Source organism: Amblyomma maculatum, chromosome 10 (assembly GCF_055883805.1).
Source record: "Amblyomma maculatum isolate TAMU_Amacu chromosome 10, ASM5588380v1, whole genome shotgun sequence".
Taxonomy (NCBI): Eukaryota; Metazoa; Arthropoda; class Arachnida; order Ixodida; family Ixodidae; genus Amblyomma; species Amblyomma maculatum.
In genome coordinates this window covers 83,860,710-83,887,318 of record NC_139353.1, presented here as the reverse complement: position 1 = coordinate 83,887,318, position 26,609 = coordinate 83,860,710, and the positions used below count along the sequence as shown (strand labels likewise).

The 26,609-nt window shown below is 48.8% G+C and overlaps 1 protein-coding gene across 1 annotated transcript; it reads left to right on the top strand.

The window, feature by feature from the left end:
- The first annotated feature begins 1,883 nt into the window (after positions 1-1,883).
- Positions 1,884-26,227, top strand: LOC146176910 (iris-like). The gene is made up of 6 exons (XM_084581422.1): positions 1,884-2,221; positions 4,597-4,786; positions 15,832-16,013; positions 20,388-20,648; positions 21,173-21,416; positions 25,925-26,227. The coding sequence occupies exons 1-6, from the start codon at positions 1,884-1,886 to the stop codon at positions 26,225-26,227; spliced, it is 1,518 nt and encodes a 505-aa protein (XP_084437548.1).
- Positions 26,228-26,609: the final 382 nt, after the last annotated feature.

Sequence of the window (26,609 nt, the reverse complement as noted above, 5' to 3'; positions counted from 1 at the left end):
AGTACATTTGTAAGCTCTGGCGAATGCCCTTTTCCACACCAGGCCCAAAGAGCACGAAAAATTCTGTCCTATCCAATTTCTAATGCGGATGCAGAGCGCGGATTCTCTTGTGTCACCTTGACAAAAAGAGACATCCGTAACAAATGATGCTGTAATTACGGCGTCTACGAATTGAAGAAAAAACAGCATCTACGTTTAACGTTAATACTGAGTTATTGAATAGAATGTGCCAACATTATGCTGGCAAGGAAAAAATATACTTTAGATAATCTACGCACACTGAATCTTTTTATTGTGAGCCTTCCATGATCTTCTTTCATTTGTACATGCCATGATCTTCTTTCATTTGCACATACCATCATCATCGTCTCGCGGCGCCGGCTCCGGCACGCGCCTGGGTTCGTGATCGGATTAAAACGCTAGACAAGGCATCGCTGGCCTTGAGGTCACGACCTTGCCGTCTCGACCTAGCCTTCTTTCACAGTATATTTAATCATTTATTTTCAAAAACTTCAGGCTGAACATAAGCAAAAGTGCGATACATTTTGTAATCCTAACATTGACTGCTCATTAAAAAGAACTGCATAAAAACGATTGTGTTTTACTTGGCTGCTAACCTGGCACCAAGTTTAATGGTCTTGGTTACTTTACGCTACTTTTAGCTTCAGTTCTGGCTCTTTTTGAAATCTGCCCAACGGCTAACCCTGCTATGAGCAATAATCGAGAAAACGATCCGAAACGTTGGATCGTTTTTTTTTTTTTTTTTTTTTTCATTTCGCCGTTTCAGCTCCCTCTGAAAACATTTTTTATAAGTTCATTTTTAATTATTTTCCTACACCTGTTCCCGCATTCACTCTCCTTTGGTACCACTGAGCTGAGATTCAGCAAAGTACAGTACGCTCCGCTGTTCACAAAACCCCTTACTGCCTCCGGAACATTTCCCTGCTAGCTGCACCATTCCGTTCCTCGCCTTCCTTTTCTTTCCTCTTCAAAATTAATATTTTAATTCGTAGGCAATACCTTTATCCGTGTGCTGTGCGATGTCAGCGCACGTTAAAGATCCCCAGGTGGTCGAAATTACTCCGTAGCCCTCCACTACGGCTCCCCTTTCTCTCTTTCCACTTTCACTCCCACCTTCATCCCTTCCCTTACGGCGCGGTTCAGGTGTCCACATAGCAAGTGTGACAGATATTGCGCCTTTCCCTTCCTGTGAACCAATTATTATTATTATTATTATTATTATTATTATTATTATTATTATTATTATTATTATTATTATTATTATTATTATTATTATTATTATTATTATTATTATTATTATACCTTTATCTTTCTTTTTATCTACATCAGGCACTCTATTTCAATGTTTCTTCCGTACATGTGCTGCCAATACCCCTCATTGGTTAGTGCCACTCTCCAAGGTCACAACTCCTGATGAATTTCGAGCATCTGGAAGCTGGCGTCGCGAAACTCATGGCCCGCACTTTGCGTTTCAGCGAAACGCGTCCTGGATTTAATCCTGCAACCTCAGAAGTAACCACTCTACTGAAAAACCAAAAGTTCTACCGGACAATAACTTCATAAAATCTCATCTAATCGCATAAACTCTCATACGGTGCACATCATTATCGTAAAATATCGTACATAATTTATGATAATGCACAAGAAACTATGAGACCTTGTGCAATTATATGCAACTTGCATGTGATTTGTTATGTGAATTGAGTGAGATTGTGTGAGAAAATGTGAGGTTATTGCCTCATACAATTAGCCCGATAAACATTCAGCCGTACAGAGGAAAAGGCGTTAGGACCGCGCGTCGTCGCGTTTGGTAGGTAGAAGTAGAAAAGGCAGGCAAAGAGGAAGAAGTACACAGCGCAGTCATGTTTAAGGGACGACAACCCTCGGAGGCCTCCGCTGCGGCGCCCGTGACCGCCGTGCGAATCAGTCCGCCGGTGTCGGGGACAAGTTCCCCAGGGGACGTGTGTACCTCTTCCACGGCATCGGAGGACGAGCAGCACAAGCAGCGCAGTGCCACCGCCTCTCACCGTCCTTCCCTGTACCTGTGCCGCCGCAGCAGCAGCAAGGTCTCCCAGTCCTTCGGCGGCCAACCGATCTCGACCACTGGCGGCGCCCCATACTTCTCGCGCTCGGGGAGCTTCCTCGTGGAACTGTCGTCATCCGGGCTAGACAGCGTGGTAGAGAGCACCGAGGTGGAAAGGTACGAGACTAATTGCTAACTATTCATGCGTTCAGTCCTACGCCGTATAAATTGGGCTTGGGAGGGCAGCCTTGAATGCTACGTCAGACATCCTGCGTCAGAATAAGTCCCGCATCAGGAGTGCTGCTGCACATTTCGAAGCAGCTTGCGATCCGCACGCAAGTAGGATCCACGGATGTTAGATTTCAGCCTTTGTTTCGACGGATCGCCAATTGTTCTACAATTAATGGGAAAATCGCAAGCAGTGCCGAGGCCATTTCTATGCGAAGTTAAGGTCCCGTAGCTAAGAATTAGTCACGTATAGCACATAGACATGCCTTCCTTTCCCAAAACATTAATCCCGCCGCGGCTACTGCATTTCGTTGGCGCTCAAATACAAATTGTCCACGAGATGTACGTTGTCAGTGCACTTTATATAAATATCAGGTGGCCTAAATTCGCAGTCAATCACTACGCGCCGTCCCTCATAGATCACGTGTCGTTTCTGGATGATAACCACTTTGTCCATTAACCTGCGGTCATAGCTTGTCTCGAGGTGCTAAGTTTTTGTGCCATTTTACTTCTTGTTAATGATGCGTAAGCCATTGCTGTATGCGAATCATCACGCAGGTTTCGACTATAAGACGGGTAAAAAATTTTCAAATGCCATTTTATTTCTCATCAGTTTCGGTTTCAACAGTCGGGGAATGGCTGTGACGTCATAATCAAGTCTAGATCACGCACGGCATGAAACAAAAACACGCTGCCGCTTTCTGTTGTTTTAATCCCCGTTCTTGTCTGAGGCTTGCTTTAGAGTTTAGCAAATGCAAATGACACAAGAACGATTATATCGCTGTTTATTCATCCCACACGTGATTTAGATTTGACTTTGACGTCACAGCTATCATTTCGTTGTTGAAACCGAAACAGGTTAGAAAAGAAATTGTAATATAAATTTTGCAGAGATCATAGGCGAATATAACGTGGTTATCGTACACTAATGTCTCACACATCATACAGAGGATAAAACACGAATCCAAACATTGTCTATAATCATTTGTGCCTTTCGCGAATGGCAACCCGGCGTAGAAGGATGTGCTGGGATTTCTGAAACTTCTCTGACTGGCGGATTTCCCTCTCCATACTGTACTCTCACGTGTAGCCATAACGCGAGCGTGGCATCAATGTACCATCAGTGACCCGGCTAAAACGGCGTATGCAACCCACTGGCAGCGAGCAGAACCCCGCTAACGGCTTTTCCCGAAAGCGAAATGAGTTCACATGTGAAAATACATGTGATGCGATGCATCTACATTACCGGTATGGGTTTTACAACCTTTCGGATTTTCATTCGGACAACTCTATCGGGTAGGGGGATAGGATAAATGCGGGATAACAATACGAGGAATGCTGCGCTTGAAAGGCTGACGGATGCGGCTTTCATTCTGCCCCTCGCACACCGCTGTTCCCCTATACTTTACCCTTATCCCCCTAAACGATCGTAGGACGACGCTCTCGGTTAGGGAGACAGGGGTAGAGTGGAACGCAAGTGCGCATGCTCAGAGCCCTAAATCACTCCTTGAGTTCTTCGGCGAAGCTAAACGAAAATTTACGAAGGCCTCCGAACTCCGGATATTTTCGGACAAGATAACGGCGTCCGGCGAAGCGGGGGTCACTCGCCTCATCGCCAGTTCTTCGTTGGCGCTCCACTATGTCTTGCGTTATCTGCAGAGGGATGGGTAACGAAGCTTTTCATTTGTCTGAAGGTTACCGCATCGCAAAGTTCTAGCGACGAAACGGCTCAAATTTTAATATAGTTTTTGGATTGTGACAGCTGCTACGCTTAGCGAGGAAGCGTTGTTTGGGCGCTTTGGGGCAGAAGGAGCGGGATATTCAAAATATTACGCAAGCGCTGATTGCCCGGTGCAGCTGCGCCGGAAGGCAAAGGAGAGAAGAAATTGAGAGAGCAACATTCGCTGCTGATGAAAGTATAGCGCCATCTGTGTAGGCTGTTCTGCTTAATGCGAAGCAACCGCTGTTAAAAATGCTTGCATTTTATATGAGCTCCGAGAAGCTGCGACCATAATTGTTTTGTCTGTTGCATATAGATGCCCGCGACAGCGGAACGAACGTACAGTCTTTGTCAAAAGTGTAGAGCCCAGGGTGTCTGCTTTTGAGCAGCTTCGTGCGGCTTGTATTGCATGTCCAGTGTTCCGAATCTCTCGATGGCAAGAAGATTTTTTGTCCTACCCTCTCCAGTGGGAAGGACCTCCACTTCGATGTGCATTCTCGCTATTTCGCGTCATATATTCTCTATTATCACTTTTAATTCCGCATCAGCTGCAATTGAGCTGCTTGATAGTGGATTCTCGCGCATTGTGGCGATTGTCCCGCAGTTTCTTCCCCCTGCCGCGGATGTTCCGAGTGGCTCCGGATCTGAGTGGATGCCTACTTCAGCTGTCGCTCGACCTTTACCGTAAGCTGCGCGAGATGGGCCATGCCGGCAACATGCTTCTATCGCCCTTCTTCGTAGCCAGCTCGCTGGTCATGGTGCTGCGCGGCGCCTGCGGAAACACCTACGACCAGGTATTCCCTTTGACTCCTTCTGAACCCATCCCTAGTGAAAAAAAAAAAAAAAAACCTATTAGTCACAATAACCTCATACATATTCTCATACCAAACTCATAAAAATCTCATATAATTTCATACTAAACTCATACTAAACCATCATATGAGAAATATATGAGAATGATATTAGTATGAGTTTAGTATGAGAAATCTGTATGAGGTTATTGTGACTCATATGGTGTTTTTCACTAGGGATACGTTCCTTTGTTGGCCGCCGGCGAAGGGTCCTGTTTGTTCACACTACTTCTTGGTCGCGGGTTCAACTCCAACTCAGTATGATATACCAGTGCGATATTACAGCCGGATACAGCTCAAGAACAAAGTCCGAATTCCCTTCAAATCAGCAACTCCCACCAATAGCGTCTACCGATTATCACGACGTCATGAATAATAGAGAGATTTAGCATACCATGATCCGCGATTCGCCACCGTGGCCCTCTACCGCTCGTGGGCGGGGCGCACAAGCTGATTTATTCCGATGCAGCAGGTCTATGTGCCGACATCCAGTATGTGGAGCCATCTATCGGCATCAGAGTGATCTGGGCATGCGCAGGGGAACGCGCGGTGGCGGATCACGGTAGCGGATCGCGGATCACGGTGTGCTAAATCTCTCTAATGTCTTATACACGCAATAGCGTGACATAGCGCGATGTGGCACATGTTAGGAGATTCACGAAGCCCTAATCGAATCAACGACGGCACCGTAACAATATATGGGCGCCACTAGCTGAACTGACCTTAAAAAGTATCTGCTGTTAAGTTATTGAATTGTATATCACTATAGTAAATTTAATCGAATTCATCGAAAACAAAATGTTGGAAGCCACCAAGCAGTTTCTCCATGATCATATTATCACTTGGAAAAGATGGCGCTTTTGTTACAGCGCCTACAACTATTGAACTTGGTGCCAAAGAACTACTCAGCTGACCTTGCAGCTGAAGCCCCTTCATGATTTGCCGCAGACCAGGTTCCCTAGTGCCAGCCCCCCTGCCCCACGGCTCTTCCTCCTCACGTAGCTTCCCGGCTTCCGGTATTGAACGGAAGAGCTGCCGTGGCCGCGTTGCATAGCTGTTGTTTTTAGTGTAGCAGCGTAATGCTACACTAGTCGTGCTCGAACTTTGAAGTACGCTGGGCTGATGCGACTGAGGTACCGAGGTGAGGCGAGCCGACGCATGGAGGGAATACTCATACGTGAAGTACAAGGATCTTCTTTTATATTTTTGCATTGAAGCTTACTGGTATGTATATAGTTCATGAGCGTAGAATATTAGGCATGTTGGTTCTTCATAACAGCACATAAGATGTCTGTGAAGTGTGCGGTTACACACACAAGTAGTGAAACAACTTCCTGCAGCCATTTAGTGAGACCAGTAACTGGACCTTCTTGAAACCCGACTACATACAAACTTCCGGCTTTTCTGATTACACTCTCTCTTCGTGTATGAATAAAAAAGCAAACTTGCTTATCTTATTCCGCCACGGAAACATTGCTTACGCATGTATTTGCGGCGTAACGCCTTAAAGCTCAATTTGAGATCAAGAGTGTGCTTTTTGCGTTAGCTTAGGCTTAACTTGATGTTGCACAATTGTCGATGTGTAGGTGAATTAAGATTTTTCGGATGTGGATTGTCGTATTTTTTGTTTTGTCGTTTTATATTCTTCATTTGTGTATAGAAGGTGCTGCCGCGGGTACTTGTGAGTAGCGATTCGAATAAAGTCTGATTTGGAAACTAACGACATATTACATTCTTTGTCGTTGTTTGCTTTTTCGCATCCTACTCTCCTGTTTCACTTTAAAGGATGACTTAGTCGTCAGTGTGGTTCACAAGAGCAAACAACAGTGGTTTGCATTATCTGTAGTCGTTCAGCCACTTCATGGTGTTGAGCGTTTCATGAAAATGTGTCAGGGCAAAGTTCTGCAGTTGGCAAGAGTCATGGGTGCACCTGAGAAGACCCGTGATAACGCTATTTTCCTATTTTTCCTATTCTGACGAAAGACCACGAGTAACTGCATTTTAGAGTCTCGCCGAGTAACTGTAAAGGCAAAGCCATTTAGCATGCAGAAATAAAAGGGGCTGTTAACCTTAATCTTAGCTTCTGAGATGCGGAATCCAAAAGCAAGACTAATGGTTTCCAAGCTCGGCTCATGCTCCAGCCGCCGCAAGCACAGCAGAGTAGCCGACAGCGATAGGATTCCGGAGTACCCTACGAAGTGCGGTGTTGTCTCCCCTGCTTTTCAAAGTTGCGATCAAAGACCTTCCTGTCGAATTAAACCCCATATCTGGTATCCGATATGCCTTATATGCGGATGGTATCTCTATCTGGGCAACAGAGAGCAATTGCGAACACACGAAAATTTGCCTATAGAACGGGCAGCAGGGGTGGTAAATGGTTAAGCCTTATACTGTGGTCTTCAAAGTGCTCCTACCAAATCAGAATTTGTTCACATCCGTCGCTCTCTTCGGGAAGACACTCCAGTTTCCCTCACTCTCTCTCTTCGGGTGCGATTGTGCTCATCCTTGCCATCTTTATTTACCAACAGCGTATACCGGACACAACATTTGCGAAACTCCTCATGTATGGCGACCAAGTGGGTCTTATAGCCCGCCAGGTCTCCAACAACCATTAGGGTGATAAAGCAGATGCCTTGCGGCTGGCACATGCCTCCGTAACGAGTCTAATTCTCTACCCAACCCTCAGTCTTCACATATGCAACCACGACAAGGACTTGACCTCTTACATCGCAGTCTTCAAACGAGCTCGGCCTTTTCCGTTGTTATCGACACTTTTTAACATTGCCCTTATTCATCTCCCAAATCCACTTTCTGAGATTCCAGACATACATTCGCCCTTTATGCGGCATGTCAAGGCAGTGACGCCACCAATATAGACTCGCCTCCAAACAACCCCACTATTGACACCTACGTGAAGGAGAGAGGCCAATCATGCTCACCGTCTAAATCTCAACTCTTCCTTTAGCGTCCCAAATCCACGCATATTGATAGCCCACCTATCACTCTGACACTCAGTGCACAGCCGATTCCCGTAGTAACTCAAATCAGAGTACTAGGAATGACTCTCTACTCCCATGGAGCACATGGAGATGTTATCAAAGCAGTCCAGACTCATGCTCATCAAACTACTCGACTCATCCGTCGTGTAGCACCTCGAAAAACAGGCCTTCATGAAAGAAATACACTTCGCCTCACACAAGCATACGTTACCAGCAGAGTCACATACCCTCTCCCATACTTACCCCTCACTAGCAAGGAACGTGATCGAGTGAATGCTTTACTCCGCAGGTGTACAAAAACAACCCTGCGCCTGCCTCCCAGCACCTCAACACTCCGCTTACTCAAACTTGGGCCCATAATACATATGAACTCCGTGAAGCCACGCTGACATCAGCAGGTCGCGCACTGCTCTCTTCTCAACACATATCCCCAATAGGACTCCCATCTAAAGGCACCCCATTACCTCCTGCAATTATCTCCAAAATTTTGGTACCCCCCCCCCCCCCTTCCCAAAAACATGAACCCAGAACGGGATGGGAAACGTAGAACAGCCAGGGCGCAAGCCTTACACAGACAATATGAAGAAGACCCCAGTGTAGCATATATAGATTCAGCCACCTATGCAAACACCCATTGTAAAGTACTAGTAGTTACTAACAATCATGCAAAACTTATCTCTGCTTGCTCAATTCTCACCGATTCTACAACAGAGGCTGAGGAGGCAGCCATTGCGTTAGCCATGACATCCACACCCGCTGCGAAAATAATTTCGGATTCCAAAACAGCTATCCTAAACTTTGCCAATGGTTTAGTGTTCCCCAACACCCACCGCCTTTTGCGTTTTTGGAAACCCCGACAAACTGTTACCCTTATTTGGACACCCGTGCATGCAGGCCTTCCCGGCAATGCGGAGGCTCACTCCCTGGCCCGAGGTCTCACTTTCCAAGCTGGGGAGGAAGTCTTCCTCAGATGCCGGGGAGTGCCTGCTGTCCTTTCGTGGCATCCTTACCTACCACCGCGAAAATAGGACTTACGCACCCCCTGCCCCGAATCTCACAATAACACAAGCTGCCCATTGGCGCAAGCTACAAACGCGCACAGCCCCATACTCCATCCTTCTCCACGCCCGCTTTCTTGACCAGTTTTCTTCTTCCTGCAAGCTCTGTGGCAAACCTGGCGACTTTCTACACATATTACTCACCTTCCCCTCATTCCCTCATCCGCCTTCACCAGAGGTGGCCCTAGATTACTGGGAGAAGCCGTCAAACCAACCAACCAACCAACCAACCAACCAACCAACCAACCAACCAACCAACCAACCAACCTGGTTTGTGGGGTTTAAAGTCCCAAAGCGACTCAGGTTATGAGAGACGCCGTAGTGGGGGACTCCGGAAATTTCGACCACCTGGGATTCTTTAACGTACACTGACATCACACATCACACGGGCGCCTTGCTTTTCGCCTCCATCGAAAAGCTGCCGCCGAGGCCAGGATTCGATCCCGCGTCCTCGGGAACAGTAGTTGAGCGCCGTAACCACTGCGCCACCCCGGCGGGGTGTTGTAGGAAGAAAAGAAAATGTAAGAGCCTGCTATAGCTGACCCACCTTTGCTGCCTTGTGCAGACAGAAGAGAAAACAGACAAGAAAGAAAAGAGAGAGAGAGAGAGAAAGACGCGCGCCGCAACAACAGCCGTCGTCCACCACCACCGAAGGCATGGAACCTGAGCAGCAACACGTGCAATACGGGGAAACATCTTTATAAACAAGTCATAAGCCCAGCTTGGTGGCCATGTAACGAAGTCTGAGTACACATCAAAGGGAAATAAAGGTTCCTTCGCATCAAACACTTCTCCTATCAGCAGGTTCAAGGGTAGTAAAAAAAATAAAAATCACTGCAGAAGCTGTATTGGAGTAATGCGAAAGCACCGATGCTGCTGTTGGTTGCTTCTGGTTGCTTCTGGTTGCTTAATTCACTTTTTGTTTGCCCATTTTAGTGTTTGGTACTTTCAAATTGCGCGCCAATTCCTTTCTATGCCCCTTTACGGCTCTACTTCCGGTTGCGTGACGTCACATCATCTAGCTCACATTTACTTCTTATTTACCCATTTTAGCCCTTGGTACTTTCAAATTGCGCGCCAATCCCTTCCTATGCCCTTTTTTTTCAGCTCAACTTCCGGTTAAGTGACACCACATCCTGACATCATATCCACTACGGCACCCTTTCTCTCTTTCCGCTTTCATTCCTACCTTTGTTCCTTCCGTTACGCGTGGTTCAGGTGTCCACAGAACAAGTGGCAGATACCGCGCCTCTCCTTTCCTGTGAACCAGTTATTCTAATTAATTACCTAATAACTTATTGGCCTAATTATTTTTAGCAACAGCATTAAGTCACCCCCTATCGATTGACACCACTTATTAACCTCTACCACTTCCCAATTACTCTCAGCTGCTGCGGACACGATTTTACGGACATGTTCTGCGGACACGGTCTGCGGACAGTGCCTGCGGACACGCTCTACGGACATGATCTGCGGACAGAAATGTGTTAACATCGTGAATTAACGCTTTCGCAATAATAATAATAATAATAATAATAATAATAATAATAATAATAATAATAATAATAATAATAACAATAATAATAATTGGTTCACAGGGAGGGAAAGGCGCAGTATCTGTCACACTTGTAGCAGTGGACATCTGAACTATGCGGTAAGGGAAGGGAGGAAGGTGGGAGCGAAAGTGGAAAGAAAAAGGGGAGCCGTAGTGGAGGACTACAGAGTAATTTCGACTACCTGGGGATTATAGCGGGAACAGGGGAGGGACTGCGGAAGGGTGGCAGTTCCTGGCCCTACGGGGCTGGGACGGTAAGTCAACGCCGCTTGCGGAGGGGGCTAGCCAGCCACCAAATTTTATTTGCTGTAGGCCGTCATTGCACCCGCCACTGCTTCTGTGGTGGACGACGGCTGTTGTTACGGCGCGCGTCTTTCTCTCCCTCTTAATTTTCCTTATTTTCTCTTCTGTCCGCACGAGGCAGCGGAGGTGGCTCAGCTAAAGAGCCAATAGCAGGTTGGTTGGTTGGTTGGTTGGTTGGTTGGTTGGTTGGTTGGTTGGTTGGTTGGTTGGTCGGTCGGTCGGTCGGTCGGTCGGTCGGTCGGTCGGTCGGTCGGTCGGTCGGTCGGTCGGTCGGTCGGTCGGTCGGTCGGTCGGTCGGTCGGTCGGTCGGTCGGTCGGTCGGTCGGTCGGTCGGTCGGTCGGTCGGTCGGTCGGTCGGTCGGTCGGTCGGTCGGTCGGTCGGTCGGTCGGTCGGTCGGTCGGTCGGTCGGTCGGTCGGTCGGTCGGTCGGTCGGTCGGTCGGTCGGTCGGTCGGTCGGTCGGTCGGTCGGTCGGTCGGTCGGTCGGTCGGTCGGTCGGTCGGTCGGTCGGTCGGTCGGTCGGTCGGTCGGTCGGTCGGTCGGTCGGTCGGTCGGTCGGTCGGTCGGTCGGTCGGTCGGTCGGTCGGTCGGTCGGTCGGTCGGTCGGTCGGTCGGTCGGTCGGTCGGTCGGTCGGTCGGTCGGTCGGTCGGTCGGTCGGTCGGTCGGTCGGTCGGTCGGTCGGTCGGTCGGTCGGTCGGTCGGTCGGTCGGTCGGTCGGTCGGTCGGTCGGTCGGTCGGTCGGTCGGTCGGTCGGTCGGTCGGTCGGTCGGTCGGTCGGTCGGTCGGTCGGTCGGTCGGTCGGTCGGTCGGTCGGTCGGTCGGTCGGGTCGGTCGGTCGGTCGGTCGGTCGGTCGGTCGGTCGGTCGGTCGGTCGGTCGGTCGGTCGGTCGGTCGGTCGGTCGGTCGGTCGGTCGGTCGGTCGGTCGGTCGGTCGGTCGGTCGGTCGGTCGGTCGGTCGGTCGGTCGGTCGGTCGGTCGGTCGGTCGGTCGGTCGGTCGGTCGGTCGGTCGGTCGGTCGGTCGGTCGGTCGGTCGGTCGGTTCACAGGAAGGGAAAGGCGCAGTATCTGTCACACTTGCTCTGTGGACACCGCAACCGCGCCGTAAGGGAAGGGAGAAAGCTGGGAGTGAAAGTGGAAAGAGAGAAAAGGGAGCCGTAGTGGAGGGCTACGGAGTAATTTCGACCACCTGGGGATCTTTAACGTGCGCTGACATCGCACAGCACACGGACGCCTCTTCGTTTCGCCTCCATCGAAACGCAGCCGCCGAGGTCGGGTTCGATTCCGGGAACTCCGGCACAGTAGTCGGGCGTCTTACCACTGCGCCACTCCTGCGGGGCGCCAATAGCAGGCCTGTGCATTTTTTCCCCTTCTTCCTACAGCCACAACAACAAGCAGTGGAGGTTGTTTTGGCAGCTAGCCTAGCACTCGGGGACAGGCTAAACAAGCCTGCCATACCGCATGATCTGAAACATAACTGCACGCAAAGAATACGTATTGTGTATATACATTACATACAATAAACACATTATCCACAGACTATTAGCACTACATACGCACTTACACAAAATAAGGTCAAATACATGATTCCTCAGAGAGGGGAAACAATATAAGGGAAGGGGTGGGGGGACTGGAGGTTCTATTAAAGCACAACTGGCATCTCAAGTCTGCTCACCGTACAACATAGAAGCGCGTGTGCCAGAGCCGCAAAAAGCACGCCTCGCCATACGTTTCTAACTGGCCAGACTGATACTTGCAGATGACGAGGCGCAGGATCGGCAAGGCTGGGTACATTGCGCGGGCGAGAATTCGGCGCTCCTCAGTGATGCACCTGCGACGCCACAACACATACAGAACCACAGTGAACATGTTCGAAAGGGTTGCGCCGGTGTCTGACACCGGAGTTCATACGGACGTTAAACATCCTATAGGTGAGCCGCCACATTGTTCTCGCAACTACACACTCGAAAAAACATGCGAGAGGCTCTCGGGAGCAACGCAGTTGGCAGGTTGGCAGACTGTTCGTTGGGTGCGATACTCCATCTGGCGAGGCGCTGTCTCGTGGGGATTCCGCCCCAGCGTCTAAGCCAGTCAAAATCTCGCACTTCATTTTGCAGCCGACAAGCTGCCCACGCTTGCCATTCGGGGACAGCGGTCTCTCGTTACTCATAAGCTGAAAGCTTGTCAACGGCAACTGTCAACGGCAACTCGCTGATGCGTATGGCTGGCAGGTCGCCTACATTAACACCTGACAGGTATGCAGCGAGAGTCGACTCGTCTCGGCAACCTCGCGGTAAAAAGGCCGGTCTGTCCGCCTGTGGACCGAGGTGAAACACACTTCGCCTCACCCAGGCTTACATTATAAGCCGTGCCACATATGCCCTCCCATACCTCCCCCTCAAACAAAAGGAGAGAGACTGGGTGAACTCGCTCCTACGAAGTTGCACGAAAACGGCTCTACGACTTCCCCCCAGCACATCTAATGCCCGACTCCTTAAACTCGGTGTACACAACACTTTCGAGGAACTTAGGCTACATTAACGGCACAAATAGCCTGCCTATCCAACTCGGCAGCTGGCCGCACTTTATTATCCCACTTAAACGTAAGCCCAGTTACACACCCCATTGACGGTGTACCCCTTTCTCCTAACCTCCGCTCTAATCTCATCGTACCTCCAATCCCTAAAAACATGCACCCTGAGCGAGACCAGGACTGCAGAATAGCCAGGGCTCATGCCCTTGACAGACAATATAGCGACGATCAAGAGATGGTCTACGTGGATGCAGCAGAATATACGTCAGGCTCCCGTATGGTCCTGGCTGTAGCCGACAATCAAGAAAAGCTGCTTACTTCCAGCTCTATAATCATCAATTCTACCACAGAGGCAGAGGAGGCAGCCATCGCGCTTGCTCTCATCTGTACATCTGCCACAAAAATTATCTCTGACTCCAAATCTGCGATTCTAAATTATGCTAACGGCTATATATCCCGCACCGCTGCTCGCATATTATGCTTCTGGCAGCCCCGGCACACCATAAGCCTCATCTGGACGCCAGCACAGGCCGGCCTCCCCGGCAACGAGGAGGTTAATTCCCTAGCCCGATGTCTTACATTCCGGGTAAGTGAAACGGAGCCCTTTCTACAGGCCAGGGAGCGCCTTCTCTCTTTCCGTGATATTCGCTTGCACTACCGGGACAAACGAAGGGAATATACACCCCCAGCCCCCTCTCTCACCATAGCACAGGCCGCACACTGACGAAGCTTGCAGACTCGGACGGCTCCATACCCTACACTTCTACATGCCCGATACCCAGACTAGTTTTCCTTATCATGCAGACTCTGCGGCAAACCAGGACACTTCATACACATCCTTCTTACATGCCCAACCTTTCCTCATCCCCGATCACCGAACGTCGCAGTCCTACTGGGAGTCTCTCATGAAGAGCACTTGAAGTCAAGAACAACGGAAGGGTTATCTCCAGTGCTATGAGGAGGATTGCTCTTCAAGGACTTTCTTTTGCTTTATAAGGGTGTCCTCCCACATAGTAAGGGAGCACCCAAGTGCCATGCAGGGGACTTCGCCCCCACTGTTTGTTCAATGGCAATAAAATGTTTCTACCACCACCTCACGCACTAAGAGTGAAATTTCGCCCGCGTATGCAGATACAACGACCATCTCCTGTCCAACTGATGGAAAATCTCGAATACGTCTGTCCCCGACGCCCCTACGCAGCAGCGGTTGTTTTGTGGTTTTATGGGGTTTAGCGTCCCAAATCGACTCAGGCTATAAGAGACGCCGTAGTGGAGGACTCCGGAAATTTCGACCACCTGGGGTTCTTTAATGTGCACTGACATCGCACAGCACACGGGCGCCTTGCTTCTCTCCTCCATCGAAAAGTGGCTGCCGAGGCCGGGATTCGATCCCGCTTCCTTGGGAACAGTAGTCGAGCGCCGTAACCACTGCGCCACCCCAGCGGGTACGCAGCAGCGGGTCGAGCGAAAGTATAAAGAGTACCGGTGAAAGCGGGCACACCTGACGCACTCCCCGCGTAATCGGAAAGCTGCCGGCAGTTTGGCCATTCAGTACTAGTTCACTGCTAAGGTCTGTGTAAAGGCCGCGTAGGAGCTGAACAAATTCGTCAGGAAAGCAAAATGAGCGGAGCACGGCGAACAAGTAACCATGTTCAACGCCGTCGTAGGCCTTCGCCTGGCCCAAGGCAACGAACGTTCTAGCGATCCGTTTGGCACAGGCGTGTACCGCACAGGACTGATATGGGCTAGCCAAATCCTCCAAGTAGGTTCGCGGCCAGCACTGAAGAGGTTTATTGCAAGTAATGTAACTAGCATACCACCTGGCCAACAGCCGATAGATACAGTGGTTACACCGCAACAGCGGTATAACCTTCGCGAATACGTGCAGATCTGCTGGACAGAAATGAAAGCCATCGATTAAATGCTCCGCAGTTTGTTTTCCAGACTTTGCCTCGACAGCTCAATCCCATGTGGTTTCTTGGTCGAAGCAAAATTGTTATCTGCTCCACTTACTCTTACGAACATAAGAAAAAAATTTCTTGTGCTAAGACGAGCCGTAAATAATCGAATTGTAAGTTGGCCCTACTAACGCTACATGGTTAGACATGTGTAGCAGTGCGGTGCGTCTGCGATGGCGGCGCGGACACAAAATTAGCGAGGTTTTAACTAGGGTTAACCCGAATTACGCATGCGAAAGCACGGTTTAATTCGTTTAACTGTTGGTCGGTATTAGTTTCTTTTTTGCTCCAAGTTCCGATTTGGTTGCGCTCTAGAATATACACACATTAGGCGACGTGTTCACGTTTGCGGCTTCTTCTCTCCCGGTCCAACTCAGCCCTCCACAATAGCAATGTCGTCTAAATATTCACATTAAGGGCACCTGATTTCCTATTTCAATCCTTCGCAGTGGCGATCGAAGGTACTACGAAGACAGATGAGAGAAGTTTTGGTGTCCCCTTTGCTTTTGAATTTTTTTTTGTAATGCACTGAGAAGACTACGTGTTTGAACACTGTGGTTTCAAGCCTTGATCGCCGCTTGACAGGTTGCCCGCGCGCTGCACATGGATTGGGACCCTTCCTCGGCTGCGTTCAGGTTCGAGCAGCTGGCCTCCGAGTTTTTTCGGGACTTCGAGCGCGCTAAGCTGCGGTGCCTGGGCTTGACTCTCACCTGCTTCACGGCGTTGTTCTTCGATGAGTCGGTGCCTCTGCACAAGGACTACTACAGGTACGGCAGGTTTAACACTGTTGGATAATAGGATTAGAGGTAAACAAGAAATACACACTATTATTATTGTTTAGAGACTACGTCAGATGCCAGCCGCTGCTTATGGAAGAAGAGAACGGTATTCGTGGGGAGTATCGTCTATTCTGTGAAAAGATAGACGTCTTTCTTGGTGATCTCATTCGTGCGGCGGTAATCAAAGCAGAATCTCCAGCTATTGTCTTTTTGTTTACTAAAACTACAGAGGATGCTCATGGAGTGCTGGAGGGAGTGGTAATGTGGCTGTCCAAAATCTTGTCCACTTCGGTATGTATAACTTGGCGCACAGGAAGAGATGCGCAATAGGGCCGTCAGTGAGTCGTACCGGCATCGCCTGTATTAATGCGGTGGACACAACAGAAGTTCGGCCCAAAGGACACTCGTCGAAATCGTAATCGTTGTAGGAATCCAAAAGTTTGAAACGGGCGTGGTTGGGTGGCAAATCTGTAGCGCTGTAGCTGTCTGTAGCTGTCGCTGTAGCAAATCTGTAGCTGTCGGGAGAGCGGGGTGCAGAAAGATCTTGATGGAGCTCAGGTGAGAGTGTGATTTCGGTGAGGGGCAACAGATCCCCGTGTGCGATGTCATGAGGCAAGTCTTGAGTCGAGAGGCTGAAGTTCAGAATCTGAAGATAGGTGTACGCAGTGTCAGTGACGACGGGAAGGAAACCGATGACGTTGCGCTGAAGAATTTGTCAGTGATAGGAAAAGTAAGGTAGGCTCGATCAGAGTTAAATGTGTCGGTGAGCAGCACATGAGCAGTACGGCTGGCAATGCTGACACGCGCAATGCACATTCCAATCAATATTTGTATTATGAGCCGTCAAAAAGTCGATGCCGAGATTTACAGGGTTAGGGTAACGATCAATGTCGGTGAGCAGCATATGAGTAGTACGGCCGGCAATGCTGACACGCGCAGTGCACATTCCAACGACTGCAGCGCCACTGCCATCGGCGATGCGAAAGGCGGAGGAACCGGCAACCCTCAAAATGTTGAGACGGCGACGAAAGGATGAGCTGAGGACAGACACTTGAGCGCTAGTATTAATCATAGTAGTTACAAGTATACCATCTAACGTAAAGTTCGAGAAGGTTGTGTCGATCAACGGTGGTCATGAGAGGATTTTGGAGGCAAGTCGTCAATGCGGCGTCACCTGCATGCGCTTGCACTGGCTAGTTTTCCGGAAGGGATCCAGAATAGTGCGGAGAGGACGGGTGGCGGATTTGCGGCGACTCAGAAAGGTGGGGGCGAAGCATGGCGAGCGGCTAGACCTACGGGCGGAAGGTTGGAGTGTTGAAGGGGCGGGAGGGCTAATCACTTGGCGATGGCGGGCGTAGTCCGTAGTCATCAGGAGGCGAAAACCAGTGGCTGTGGCAATGGCGAGAAATGCGGATGGCCGACGCGTGCGCAGTGAAAGCAGATGGGCCGGCCGTCCGAGGTGTGCCATTCTGAAGGACTACAGGAGCGGTAGCACATAGGGAATGAGTAGCAGCCGCAGCTATTAGAGTGGCGGGTGGGGAGCAAGATTGACCGGAGGGTCTGCCAAATTTGAGGCCCACGTTTGCAAACTCCTGGCGAACGACTGCTTGAACGAGGGCAGTCGTTACTTAGTTGGCTCAGGGCTGAAGGCGTCATTATTCATATACTCTAGTTCCCTGCGTACTATCCAGGTCACATTTGCAGAATGCGATGGCTGGTGTTGTGTAGGTGCGTCGCGAACGAATACCTAGCAGCAGTGTTAGGAAGTCGGTCAAATGTAGGAGCGATTTGGCGGCTTTTGGCTTCCTGAAACAGCCGGCAGACCTGAAAGACGATGTCGACGGTAATACATTCCTTGCAGAGTAGAATACTGAATATTTTGGAACGCAATCCCATTCACGACGTGGCCCAACATATCGGTCCTCGATATGGCGCTGTCCAGTTAACAGCACAGCGCTATAGGTTGTCCTGAATGTATACGGTAGGTATGATTCGTTGGCTGACTGTGCTTGACAAGCCAGATCATTTTTTGCGCTGTGCTTGCGTCCAATCGTCTTGCCAAACAAGTATTTCAGCTTCTTCTTAAACATATCCTAGGATGTCATATCTTCATGCGTCTCGAAGCAGACGAGCGCCATTCCTGTTAGGCAGACAATTACGTTATCAAACTTGGCAGTATAGTGCTTCATCGGTTGTGCTTGTCTACCCACTTACAAAAAATGAAGCAGTCGTTGACTTCGAATTCATCGGTGTCGCGGATGTTTCCCGGTTCGCGAGGCACCACCATGACAACGGCCGGCTCTGGTGTTGCTGCAGGGGACGGGAAGGTGACGGTCATCGCTGAGTTCCAGTAGGTTGTGGGTCTGGTATAGTTGCACCCCGCAGACTCCACTAAACTGTTCCCGGGCTGCAAGAAACACACTCCACTGTCAGGAATACTTCTGAAAGACCAGCGCACACCACCTTCAACCCCCTATAACAATATATTCACGAAAAATCTCACAGTAGTTCTATTTCTCTCACAATTATTTTCAAGTTTCCAGTAGTCCATATTTCCTTCACAATTATTTACAGTTTAATCCTTAATTTTTGATGCCAGTTTCTACTACTCGGTGAAAGCGCTGGAAACAAAATTGGAAGCAAGATGTGCCATGCATAAGAAGCTTGTAAAATCCCCGTAAAATGTTAATAAGATTATTTTACACTATACCGCGGGTGTCTCACAAATAGAATTGATTTTGCAGAAACCTGGACTTTGCAGCTTTGAACAAGTGCCCTTCAGCGAAAAGATAGACATGAAAATTTACGTTGGTTACTGTACACTTCATTCCAGCCAATTCCAAAGGGACATCTGAGCTCGTTTATTTATGATGCATGCGTTTGCGGAGATTCGATATGAACTATCCATCCGCAAAGTACGCACGCCCACGCAACACCGAGCTGAGCATGTTTTTATTAAATGGTAAGGTAAATTGCATGACCCCACATATTACTTTGAAATGTTGCGATAATGCTAGAACCTAACAAAGAAAACGTAACGTGGATATTATTTTAACGTTCAAAGTAAAAGATAACGGTGTGTTGTAAATGTTATGTAAATGTTAAGAAATTCGAAATAATATATTTTCTACGTAAACATTCGCTTATCATTCAGACTAAATATTGTTCTAATGATGTGCTGTAAATGTTATTATAAAATCATACCTGTAAATCAATTGCGCTTATATTTTAAGGATTGTGCCCCTGAATTTGATCATCGTTTTTGTAGTCGTGGTGATTCTTTCCCACTCAACCTCTTAGATTCTGGCTGCCATATACTCCAAGCATAGCCTCAATATTTTTCTGAAAAAAAAAAATCGCATATCTTTTTGCTCATATAAATCACGGGACGTCCTCAAATAATTCCTATATGAGCTCGACTCTATCCTGTCCATTCGGAGGTGACTCTGCCTGATGTATTTTCTGTGATATGTTGTAGAACTGCCCTCGCGTTGCCCTCGTTTGTCCTTGCAAGGTGTTATGTAGCTTAATTGATGGTTTTATGTGTTCCTGCAGTGTTCCTTCACTGTTTAAGAGAATATATGATACATTTATGTGATTAAAAAGCTTAGTTAAGGTTCGGGCAAGGGTACTTGAACGTGTATTTAATTGTAACGTACGTTTAAAAAACGCCAGAATAAAGAACAATATGAACAACATATAAACAAAACAAAATTGGTTGGTAACTCTGGTTAACCCCAGTTAAATTGCGATAGCAATGGCGGAAGCTTCTTTTGCCTGCTACATTATTCCCATATCACGCCTTATCAGTGTAAGGTGCAACTTTTCCCTCTCCTCCTTCTCAGGCCTGTCAGTGTAAGGTGCGACGTTATTGAGGACACTTAAGCTAATCCTTTAAAAGAAGGCTGGTAACTTACGCGAGAGCGTAAGTTACCAGCCTTCTTCTTCTTTTCCCTCTCCTCCTCCTCCTCCTCCTCCTCGGCCGTTCAAGGTGAAGCGTGGCATCCGCCGGGGATACGCAATGGCTCGAAACCTGGGGCAGTATTGCTATCGCAATAAAAGTAAAATTGTAATGTTTTGGCGCTAACTGTGTAGCACCTTGCCTCCTTGGCTCTCGTTCTTCAAATTCATTCATTTCGTGCTTCCTAGAACTCGTCAAAACTCTACGAGTGTTTTATTATGCGCGCTTTCTATTCGTAGCTGTGCACGACAGCAAGACTGTGGAAGCCAATCATACCGCTGCATAATGGCTAGGAACAGGAAGATGACTCGGACAAGCTTCTCGCTACTGTCACTATCGTCCAACTCGCTACGAGTGACTTGGTTCAGGAGATGATCATTACCGGCAACCGGCTGTCGCAGGTTGCAAGACACCATGTGCTACTTCATGGACCGACGGGACTTCCGCAACCACGGCGCCCAGTGCCGCCTGACCATGGACGCGATGGCGCGGGCCATCAACTCATTCTCGCTGCCTCGGGAACAGGTTTTCCCGCGTGGCTCCGTGGACCACGACACTCGCCTGGTCCTGCTGTCGTCACTGAGGCTGGAGGGACACTGGAAGAACCCCTTCACCGTCTCCAGGAGGTCCTTTCTCAACATACCCATGAACAAGATCAGCGGGTACGTCGTTGGGGTGACCAGTTTGCCCCATTTCTGGGGCTGCGCCATGCATATATTACAGCCGCGTTTGGGCGTTGCAATATTTTCTCCGCCGAAATCAAATCAGGATCGAGTGACGAGTCGAGCAGTGACGTAGGTGGATCTAGAAAAAGAGAAGAATAATCTTTCTTTCAGTATAACTTGGGGTTGGTTGGTGATGTTAAAATCTGAGATGAATGAGCGCTTAAAATGCTAAACAAAAACGTCAACCAAGCAATATAAAGCAAGCCATCCGATCTGGTCACTGCCGTTTGATCGCCGTGGGCTATTTTATGCGCTCATGAGGCAGCCCAATTTGCACAATGGATTTATTAAAACCGTGTAACAACGGAAAAAGCAAGGATAAATAGTGTTTTCGTGTGGGAACATGCCCCCCCCCCCCCCTAAATTTTTATTTTTGTGCAACTGGCTGCGCTTTCGTCCAGACTGCGTGCCCATGGAGTTGCTTTCCGCATATGTGACATTACATGCGTGTGTTCCGGCAGTGTTCCCACGATGCAGTGCACGGGGCCGTTTCGCGTGGCCGACTGCTCCGAACTGGAGGCGACTATGGTCGAGCTGCCATACCAGAACCCGAGCAACGTCATGATCATCCTGCTGCCCACGGGCGCGGGAGGCCTGGCTGCCGTCGAAGAGAAGTTGACCACGCCGCTCGTGCTGAGCTGCATCGACCGGCTCCGCGAGGCCGGAGATGTCGAGCTGTCCTTGCCCAAGTTTTGCATTAGGCAGGTGACGTGCGTGCCAATCTATAATATACACAATGTCAGGAACTACGTAGTGGAGGGAAGTACGGAAAGGTAGTGACTTCGTACGGGGTGGGTAATTGATAGAGGTACCTTTTCTCGGCACATCCGCTGTTTTCCCATTAAAGACGCACTGCAGCGTTTTGAACGGGGTAGTAATAAAGGTCTCAATAGTCAGAAAGTCTGGCGTCGGTGTTGTGAGCAAAAGAATCTCTGGCATGATGCTGAAAGGTGTTAGTTCACAACTAGCATGGCCGGACACTGATTCTTTGATGTGTACCTAAGGAACAGAAGTGTACCTAAGGAACAGTTTGCCCCCTTTTGATTAGTTTTTGATCGTTGGTTTCGACCAGAGTGCGCATGTACCACCAAGTGCTTTTATGTTCCCTTTATTGCAAGTAAATCCTCAGTTGATGTTTAGCGCTCGTCCTGTCTTCTCCCATGTCTGTGTATGCGTTATTTGCGCTAGCCTTTTTGTTTATGATTTTTTGATGGTTTGTGCGACTTAAAGGGGTCATGACCGCTAACAACTAAGCATAAACTGATTACTGCATTTCACTCCTGACACATTAAATTACAAATCCTCTAAATTTCAGCTCATTCGGTGCAGTAGATAGTTTTAAAACTAATTTTTATTATTAATATCGAAATCAGCTTTCTGGTCTGGCAACCATTGGCCGCTGATGTCAAAACGAGATATCCCCATGTCGTCTGCTATTCGCGGTGTCGGCTGCACTCTTACATGCACGCCGTAGATGGTGGTCACTGAGTTTTGGTTTTTCTTCATGATAAATATTTAATTCACATATTCTCTTTTCTTCGAGAAGCCTTCACATAATATGCGACCTTTGTGATCCTCGGACTTGTTTTGGGCTTCGTCTAAAGATTGCCGAGGAGGCCTAAACCCACGGGCTCATGCATTATAATTTAGGCATACAATCGGAAGCATATTATTCTTACGTTATGAGACTTAGCTTGTTTTATTAACAAGTGTTCCCGCATATAAAAAGGTACCCGTCCAACGTTTCCTTCTGCCGCGAAAGTGGGGAGGGGTTAGCGTTATGTTCTTGATTGCTGAGCTATTGCCGTCGCTCTTTGGGTCCAAACACTAAGAGTAAATCTCAAACAAGCATAAATTGACGCGAGAGCATGCCTTGTGACATTATATGAGCAGGCAAAACTTTTGAATGAAGCGGTACCTCTTAACTTGCTGATATGCGCGTGTTAGTCAGACTTAATTATTTTCGTCTGGTAAAGCATTTTTGCAAACCTGTGTTCAGTCTGGCCACGGCCAGCGCACGAAAGCATGTGCCGACGCCGCTTCAGTCTCGTCATCGCAAAATACATCGCGATTCGATTGCTCTTCAATGCATGCCCGCACCGCGTAAGAGCCTCTCAGCCGCCGCCGTCTCCGTCTCGCCTCCCCTGCAGCCGCGCGGGCGACTGTGACCGACTCCCGAGCCTCACCTTGAGTTTTTTTCTAGTATTTCTCCAGCAAATGACTAGTGAGTGATTGAACTTAGGCATACAAGATTTAGTATTTAGTACGTGTGAACCCTAATCTCCCGCAGGAATGCGCCGATTCGCGGATTACGAATGCGCCCCCGGCGTTTTTGATCTTTTGCAATGACTGGATCTATGCTGCTCGTTCGCACGACATAAAATGCAAGTTGAGCTGGCAATATAAGAACTATTCACTTCTTTTCGAACCCCTCTCTCTCTTTCCGCTTTCTCTCCCACTTTCCTCCCTTCCCTTATGGCGCAGTTTAGGTGCCCACATAACAAGTGTTACAGATAATGCACCTTTAACTTCCTGTGAACCAATTATTATTTATTATACGGGCAGCGCAAGCCTGCATGCAACTGTTATCTGCCAGGGAAACCCACTATTGCGCATTTTGACAGCGTCATCATTCCATGTACACACAGAAAGCAAAGCAAGATATTAGGATGCAACTTTTAAAAAGTTTGTTGGCAGGAATGGGCCATGATACGAGGCGTCTTGTGTAACTCTCTTGCTCAGAAGCGACAATGAACAATTATTTTTGTTCATATTCTGTCAAATAAATGAGAGATGCGAAACTTGGTCTCATAATTTCGTGTAATCGCTCAAGGGGGTCAGTGGGGAGGTAAGTGCAGTTGTGTCTTCCCGATGGCTCTTTATAATCATTTGGTCGTAAATGGGATTAGAAAGCTAAATAGTACCAGCTTCCTCAGCCTTTCTTCCTGCTTGGCTTTTCGATTAAAGCTTTTTCCTCCAGTGTACATGTGGACCGTCTTTTGTTTTTCGCTGCTTTCTCGGTGCGGCTTGAGCAGCAGCGCTCGCCTCCACGTTGGTTGGAGGCAATATGAAAAACTTTGCCCTTAGCGGCATTTTTATTCAATTTCTTTCACTTTCACTGCTGATTTGGTTCTGTGCTACCTGAGAAGTTGTTTGCATCACATATTTTAAACAGCCTAATTTAGATATACTTCTCGAGTATGCAATGGCTTGTAGGTTTGTAGGGCCTAACATTCCAAAACTACTCAGTCTGTGAGAGACCCCGTAGTGGAGGGCTCCGAAAAGTCAACCAGCCGGGGATTCAACCTGCACTCGCTTCGCGCAATACACGGGCGCCTTGCTTTTCGCTCGTATCGAAAATCCGCCACCATGGCCGGGATCACCGCGGGCCTTGACTTCAATCGTCGAGCTCCCTAACCACTGAGCCACCGCGGCGGCCGGGGGAGTGGAATATAGAGAAACGAAGTTCTAGCTGGAGCGCTGGATAAAAAGGAACGCCAATTCGGCTGCTAAAACGCGTATAAATGATGTGGTGCCAAAAATTACCACTGCACTTATATACCACCGCTTTGAAATGAGCATTTCTGGAGAAGGTTAAAATTCAGCAGCCTCCCTCAGTGTCCAAGAACCACAAACTGCACGAACCACATGTGGCTTATGACTGCTATGACAACGCCCTTGTCTTCAAGGAGCAAATCACTCAGCATTACTCTGGGGCTTCGTCGTCACACTTTATTTGCCTCACCCGAAGCTCTCAGTCAAACCTGCATGAACGGTTATGAAGGACCCTTGAGTTCTGCCTCTGTAGGGTAGAAGAAGCATTACTGGCTTCCGTCTGCGTCTCCTCTTGCGGATTGGGGTTCGCGTAGATGCACTTCACTCTTCGATTAACCACTGACACAAATTGTGTCTCTTTGTACTCATTAGCATACAGTCTTGCTACTACATTATGTGAAACACCTCCCGGCAGCGATATAAAGCCCAGCTTTGACCGAGCGCTACTAACACATGCCTGCGTGGTTGTGACACGGAATCCAAAGGTCTCGGTAGGTTATGTTCGGATCTCACAGGACGTCCTTGAGTTGGCAGCTACAGTCAACTCAGCCATGTCATGGGGTCTTGTGACATCCCGCAACCACATCCCAGTCAGTTCCCGGCCATGTCACCTGCAGACTACCGCCTGGCAGTGGAAATAATCGTGATTTATAATCGCTCAAAGCCGATGCCATCGGGCCTTCTGGAGAATGGGACCTTAAGCATTGTCGCTTTAAAGTGCATCTGCAGCTGCCCACTCTTGTCTGCTGACCAAGAGTGTAGGAACTCCGAAACTGCCAGTGCGAAATGTGTGCCTTCCAATGCCAGCACTACATCTTTTGATGCTCAGTCGGCCTTGAATCCCAACTTCTCAGCGCTGCACCCCTCAATTGTCGTGTTTTGTTAGCGCTGGAGCCCTGACACTTCGCTCTCAGTTCCACGCTTCCCTAGTCACAAAAGCGCCATCTAGGCAACATTATTTTCGTCCTGAACAAGCGAGTGTTTTCAAGGGGAAAGTCTCAGGACACTTACCCTATCCTTATGTTTTAAGGTCGCGTTGTGAGGCACAATAATCAGGAGTGCGCTGGGAAAAAGGAACAGCCAGCAGCCCCGTATGAGGGTCCTGAGAATGAGCGAAGGAGAGAAGTCCAACGTTACTAGAACAGAGTTTGTTCTAGTAACGTTGGTGCAGTCGGAGATTGGAGGGAAATATCAGAATTCAGTGACGGCGCCGGAAGGCGTTGAGGGGTAGGGCAACGGAGACGCTGGGAAAGAGGGAGGAAATGACGGCGGTAGCGCGCGAGGCCTGGGCACCACCGCTGGAGGTTAATGTCAACAGTGGTACCCATAGAACATTCTAGAAATGGCGAAAGCACACTCGCCCACCTTGTATACGTCGCCGCTTGGACTCAGGGCTTCATTCCACATCGCTATGGTGACGACCCACCATGCCCTAGTTACAAGCGGGAAAGTCAGACAACATACGCCACGTCCAACTAGGCTTCACACTCTTGTAGAGTTCTAAGCATCCCCTTTATTTTTTTTTTTGCTGAAAGAGAGCGCCGATGCTTTCTTGTCCTTCTTGTATACAAACCGCTGGTTGCGAACACCTGCCGGCCCAAGTGTCCGCGAACACCGTGACTTGGCGTCAAGTCCTTCACTTCTCGTGGTGCAGGCAGGTGACCGACCTGACCCAGCTGCTGCCCCTGCTTGGCGTCGTCGATGCCTTCACCGAAGAGGCTCGACTGGACCTCCTGACGCCGGCCAAGGGTGTGCGGGTATCCAGCATCCGACACATAGCCACCCTGCACGTAAGCGAGGCCGGCGCCAAGCGGTCCTCGTCGGCTCGCTCGTCGGGTGTCGGCGCCAGCAGCCCGCGCGGGAGGAAGGTGGTGGCAGTGGACAGGCCCTTCATGTTCATCGTGCTCAACAGGAGGCCCGACCTCGTGCTGCTACTCGGCTCCGTCAACAGCGTCCTGTGATGGGGCTTACAGTTCTAGATCCTGTATGGCACGAAAGCCAGAGACTATACAGCATCGTCATTACATGTCGCTCCCTCCTCTTATGTACGCCTTGTATGTAGGAGCGTACTATAAACTTCGTGTGAATTAACGTGCTTCAGGAATTAAGACACGAGTTGATTCATTTTGTCGGCGAATATTTCTAAAGCGAAACGATGCATTAGTAACGTTAGGTTAAGGACAATGCTATTTTTTTCAAACACGTTTGGCACTTGAACCTTAACAGTTTTGCAAACGATGAATCACGTATGAAAATAGAATTAAACGTTGGAGCAAAGAACTCCAAAACCCATATCTACAGCAAGGCTGTTTCTTGTGCTATTTGGTAGAGTTTGCACATTTT